This window comes from Populus alba, chromosome 17, assembly GCF_005239225.2.
Source record: "Populus alba chromosome 17, ASM523922v2, whole genome shotgun sequence".
In the NCBI taxonomy this organism is placed as follows: domain Eukaryota; kingdom Viridiplantae; phylum Streptophyta; class Magnoliopsida; order Malpighiales; family Salicaceae; genus Populus; species Populus alba.
The window spans coordinates 6,462,881-6,468,880 of NC_133300.1; the positions used below are offsets into that span (position 1 = coordinate 6,462,881).

General features: G+C 36.9%; 1 protein-coding gene across 1 annotated transcript; it reads left to right on the plus strand.

Moving 5' to 3' along the window:
* The first annotated feature begins 2,154 nt into the window (after positions 1-2,154).
* LOC118060881 (agamous-like MADS-box protein AGL62) lies at positions 2,155-3,463 on the plus strand. The gene is made up of 2 exons (XM_035074182.2): positions 2,155-2,753; positions 2,926-3,463. The coding sequence occupies exons 1-2, from the start codon at positions 2,436-2,438 to the stop codon at positions 3,334-3,336; spliced, it is 729 nt and encodes a 242-aa protein (XP_034930073.1). The 5' UTR covers positions 2,155-2,435; the 3' UTR covers positions 3,337-3,463.
* Positions 3,464-6,000: the final 2,537 nt, after the last annotated feature.

Here is a 6,000-nt window from a genome sequence, read left to right on the forward strand (position 1 = left end):
AAAAATTTCTAATGCATAATTTTATTTTATTTTTATCATTTCTACTTTTTTTTCTTGTTTTTCTTCATGTATTATTTATCATTAATTGATATTTTTGCACCAAGACTCTTTTGGCTAAAATGCTCTCTGTTTTTTTTTTTTCCACACTTTCAAGGACAATTTATTTATAATGGTGCAAGTGATTTTCAACTAAAATTATATTAAAATAATATTTATTTATATTTTATTTTGATTTTTATATCAAAATTATTCAAAAACATAAAAAAAAAATTCATTAATTTAATGTTTTTTTTAAACGATAAACAATTTAAAAAACTCTGTAAAAATCATATTGTAATGCAAAAATAAATGTTCCTATATCTCTAAATACTTGCCAACATTCTCTTAACAACACAATTATACTAATATTAAACTTGATTACTGGTAAACAACCAATTAGCAAAAGATGGAGGATTGATAAGAAGAATTCCAATTTTTTTTTTTGGCCAGCAAATAAAAATATAGACAGTGAGCAACAATCGACATGTGTTACTCTTTTACAATGTAAGTAGATAAGAAGATGAACTAACAAAAACTAAACCAAAATCAGTGTCCTGTTTTCTCATCTACACCAAACCGTTCAAGAGGGATCTCCCCTTTTCATCTCTGAGTATAAAAACTTCAAGAATAGGGGTGGTATGTATCACAGAATCTCATACAATTCTTTGTTTGCAATTGGTTTCTAGTTCATAATCTTGTAGGCCTTGAAATTTTGGCAAGATGGCAAGCTTCAACTGTTTTATCTTAGCCCTTTTCATTCTTTTGTCGTTGTCGGGTGGCCAAGCAGCTCGTCATCTTCTGCAATCGCCTAATTTGCCTAAACCAACATTGCCACCATTGCCTTCAATTCCTGCACTTCCACAGCCAACGTTGCCGAGTTTGCCAACTTCGCAACCTTCAATGCCTAAGCCCACTTTGCCTCCGCTTCCTAGCATGCCAAAAATCCCCAAAGCCACCCTGCCTCCGCTTCCTAGCATGCCAACATTGCCTTCTGTCCCCAAGTTCACCTTGCCTCCACTTTCAAGCATGCCCTCAATCCCCACAATTCCAATCCCAACTGCAATTCCTTCTATTCCATTCCTCTCACCACCACCTGCTACCACAAAGCCTTGAATTTCTTCATTCTGTTCATGGCAGTGAGAACTTGTATGTACCATTAGTGTGGCTTTGGTATGGTATAGGAGCATATATACACTCTTGCAGTTTCCTGCTATCGGATGCCAGAGTTCTTCCTTCGTTGTGTCTTTAGAGTGTTACTGGGTTTGTTTCAGTTCTGTTTGTGTTTCTTTATACTGTATTTTGATGGAGTTTTGTATTTATGATTGCGCTTCGAGATATATGATCATTGTATTATGTTTCTTCAATTTTAGTTTGCCCCCAAAAGCCATATGTGTGTGCTTAATCATGCGATGCAATGAATCTGCATTTCCATAGTTATGGTAAAGAACATACCTTACCTTCAGTACAGCAAACATCAGTCAAACATATAACAGATTTCTTTTTGTGGATTCCCAATCCATGAAATCTAAAACCTTATGACACAACAGATGGATAAGGATGGTTTGTTGAATAGGAAAGCAAGATTATTCTAAACCATCAATAATATGTATGATGCAAGCAGTACATCTAAAATGATTTCATTATAGTCTTTAAAGAAAAATCCCCTTCAATCCATTTAAAATTGCCCAGCAGGCTCCTTATTTTCATCTTGGCATATCTAAGAAGTTTTCCAATTCTATATGAAACAACAAAAGAAAATGTATTAAAACAGCAAGCTTGAACAGAATGATGTTCATGATATATAGCAATTTCACATGTTGCTTTGAAGTTATATCAGACTTCCGGGTTCTGCTATACTCATGTAAGAAGAAACAAAGTCAATAGCAGCAAGTTTAGAATACAAAATCATAAAGGGTGTAATATGTATCTCATATTGGACCATTTTTGTTACATTTCACAACTTGTATATCAGTAAGTCTAACTAAGGGATTTAGTCATCCGAGATCTTTCAGTTGCTGGCTAGTGGCTAGCCATTTCACCTACTCATCACTGGATGATAAAAGAGGCAGGCTGTGGAAATCTCACAGGGGGTGAATTGGAGAATGGTATAACAATCTAGAGTGGCCCTGCAGATTATGACGCTGAATATGCATACCATATATGTCAGTCCTCGGTGATTCTGAACCCTCCAAAATTAGAAAGCTATTAAGTTCAAGAAAAGCACTGAATGATTACGACAAAGAATGCAGTGTATCTTGACCGCTTTTAGTCTCAACTTCAAGTCCTGAAACCTGTATAAATTGTGAACCATTTCCCCTCCATCCATACTGTTCTCAAGAGAGTTGTTGGTCTCTTCTTTCTTAGTGAGGTGGTTTCAATTCTTTTGTTGATTCACCATGGTTAGAAAGAGTAAGGGTCGCCAAAAGTTGGAGATGGTTAAAATACCAAATGAGAGCAATTTAATGGTAACCTTCTCCAAGCGTAGGTCTGGCCTTTTCAAGAAGGCTAGTGAACTCTGTACTCTTTGTGGTGCTGAAGTCAGCATGATTGTGTTCTCGCCTGGCAAGAAGGTTTTCTCTTTTGGCCACCCTTCTGTTGAAAAGGTCATGGAACGGTATGTCTCAGGAAATATTCCCCAAAATTCAGGTGCTTTTCATCTTATTGAGGCTCATCGCAATGCTAGGGTCCACGAACTCAACATGCAGCTAACTCAGGTACTAATTGGCAAGAACTTTCAAAGTATATTTAGTTTTTCCTCTTGTCCTTTTGTAAGAATTATCTGCAGAAGATATTGTGAGAACCATTTTTTAAAGAAATTTCTCAGGTGCATCAATTTGCTTCCATCAGAAAACCAAAATATTTTCTTACTAATAAATGATTCACCAGGCGGCCAACCAATTGGAAGTGGAGAAGAAAAGAGGGGAAGACCTAGACAGAATGCGGAAAGCTAGTCAGAGTCGGAACTGGTGGGAGAACCCTATTCAGGAACTTAGCTTGGAACAGCTTGAACAATTGAAGGCGTCCTTACTGGATCTCAAGCAGGATGTGACCAGGCACGCCAAACAGATTCTGCTTCAAAGTTCAGCTCCTCAGCCTTTTATCGCAGCAAACCCTAGTGGGAATCATCTTTTCGATACCAGGAATACTGGATTCATCCCAAACATGGCTGTGCCTCCTTTCAACACCAACATGAGTGGGACCCCTTTCAACACCAACATGAGTGGGACTCCTTTCAATGCAAGCTCAGCAATGCCTCCTTTTGGATACAATCTTGGATATGGGACTGGTTTCTTCTAGTGCGTTAATAATTCCTTTGAAATAGATTGTCTTAACCATAACACAGTTCATTTATGTTTTGAATCTGTCAATACTTTCAGGTTGGAGTTGAGTATTGTGGATCAAGATATTCAAATGAAATGATAATAAATACCATTTTTATTTGTGAAGGATTGTCGTGATCTCCACACCAATACATACATCATGTCGAGCATATTAATATTTTATATGCAAGGAAATGATTCAATTCAGGATTTTCAAAGGTTTCATGTTAAGATATTAATGACTTGTTTTCTCTTTTCATTTTGTTTTTGGAGAAAAAATGTCCTGTGACTAGAGGTTCTTGATGCATAAAGCATTCATCTAACTCTATGCATTACAAACCATTGCTACTAAACTATGTTCCTCCACTGCAATTTACTTGCTGATCAACTGGTTTTGTATGGATTCTTTGAGTTCTGACGAATAACGGTAATATACCGAGAAGTTCCCGCATTTTATATGCAAGGAAATGATTCAATTCAGGATTTTCAAAGGTTTCATGTTAAGATATTAATGACTTGTTTTCTCTTTTCATTTTGGTTTTGGAGAAAAAATGTCCTGTGACTAGAGGTTCTTGATGCATAAAGCATTCATCTAACTCTATGCATTACAAACCATTGCTACTAAACTATGTTCCTCCACCGCAATTTACTTGCTGATCAACTGGTTTTGTATGGATTCTATGAGTTCTGACGAATAACGGTAATATACCGAGAAGTTCCCGCGAAAGAGAATGATTTTGTATCATTAATTGATTGTAGTTTATTTGGTAAGTTGATTCAAAATTTAAATTTGATGTCCGCAGTCGTGTCTTTTTCGCAGTCGCGTCTTTTAAAGAAAATCTCCACCATGTGCAACATTGCTTGAAATGGCTTGCAGTTTATGGTAAGTACATTAAGACTATATTTGACTCAGGTTAATGTAAATTACAATTGATCTATGAACAACCTCTTAACGACGCTTGATGAATTGCTGTATGATCTGTTACTATGTTAATCACCATTGCCTGAAACACAAACAACCTCTTATTAACATCCAGAAGATGTTGTGTTGATTATCTTCTTAGTTGCACCTTTAAGTTGTAGTTACAGAGATGATATCTTTTATATTGCAAACTTGGCTAGTGCCCTGCACTTGACCAGCATTAAATAATGTTTGCTGCAAAAACAGGTACAAGATGGTAATTTTATGTTTTTCAAGATGTAGATTGTTCTGTCATCACTTATGCTGTAACAAAACATTACTAGACTTTCCTTTTGTAGTGTGGAGGAATTAATTATGAATTATCAACTCATCAAATATCCCATCTTGCCAAATCATATTCCAATCTTCTAACCATCATCAACACCTGTAAGGAGCCCATGACATCTTTTCGAATAATTGCAGATGAGAAGATGAACTGCCAACAAGAAAACACAAGGGTTCCAAGTCATGGTTGCTTGCTGAAAACTAACAACTTGACTTGTATAGTTGTGAATTTAGAGCAGAGAAGTCTGCTAGTTTATGAGCCTAGAACTTGACTAAGGATCAACGAAAGAATGACACTTACAACATTTGTTGTTTGGTCCAAGAACTCTAATTAGATAACCAAACAGGTGATCCCAAAGAAGCAATAGTCAACTAATATGATATAGAAGTAGGTGAGCTAACAAGCAATCTCAAAATTGTCTTTCAGATTTTTCCAACCAACTAGTAGTGCCCAAATCACCATACTGATCCCATGTCCTACTATAAATACTCATAACCAGCCTTAATTTTCCCATAAAAGCCTAACAGAACAACTTATTTGTTCATTTTCTACTCGTATATTTCTGGTGATCACAAGTATTGATTGTATCTCGAGTATCAGTGATGGCCTCTCGCAAAAGCTTTATCGTAGCTTTCTTCATTGCTCTGGCATTTTCAAGCATGACCGTCAGCCTGGCTGCCCGTCATCTCCTCCAGTTACCAACACTGCCACCATTGCCTTCCATACCTAACCTGCCACAGCCCTCATTGCCCACCTTACCTACAACGCAGCCATCACTACCAAAGCCAACACTACCTCCACTTCCTAGCATCCCTACCATTCCTACAGTCCCAATGGTCACTTTCCCTCCTCTTCCAAGCATGCCCTCAATCCCCACAATTCCAACTATGCCCTCTATTCCATTCCTTTCCCCTCCCCCTGCAACTACTAGCCCTTGATTTTCTCAATCTATCCTTCTCTTATAATAGTTTACCCTTTTGCAGTTCCTTTCTTGTGATGCAAGACGTGCAGAAGTATTTCATGTTTGTTTTTGAAGGAATTCTGTCTGTCTTCTCTGACTTGGGAAGTAATGGAAGCTTATAGTTGTATGCAGTTATAGTTGCCCTCGCATATGTGAGCTTAGTCGTGTTTTTCTTTTATTCCTCTTGTGTGCTTTATTATTTTCTACTTTCTAGGAATTGGAGTTCCATAGACTTATGTGTGTATTTTAATTCATTATTACTGAATAAAAGGTTGTTTGCATATACATTCCATGTTCATTTATGTACTTACCTCAAGCAAATTCTGAAGAAAATGCCATTTCACGTCAGGAATTTTTCGCGATTGAGCCTGTTATGGAAGCTTTATGTATGCATGCACGTTTGTGCTCACGTATATGTTCTCACTTATGGTGA

Excerpts from the sequence above, each read along its gene's own strand:
- LOC118060881 (XM_035074182.2), top strand. The coding sequence starts at position 2,436 with ATGGTTAGAAAGAGTAAGGGTCGCCAAAAGTTGGAGATGGTTAAAATA. Across the intron at positions 2,754-2,925 it reads TCAACATGCAGCTAACTCAG|GCGGCCAACCAATTGGAAGT; the intron begins GTACTAATTGGC and ends ATGATTCACCAG.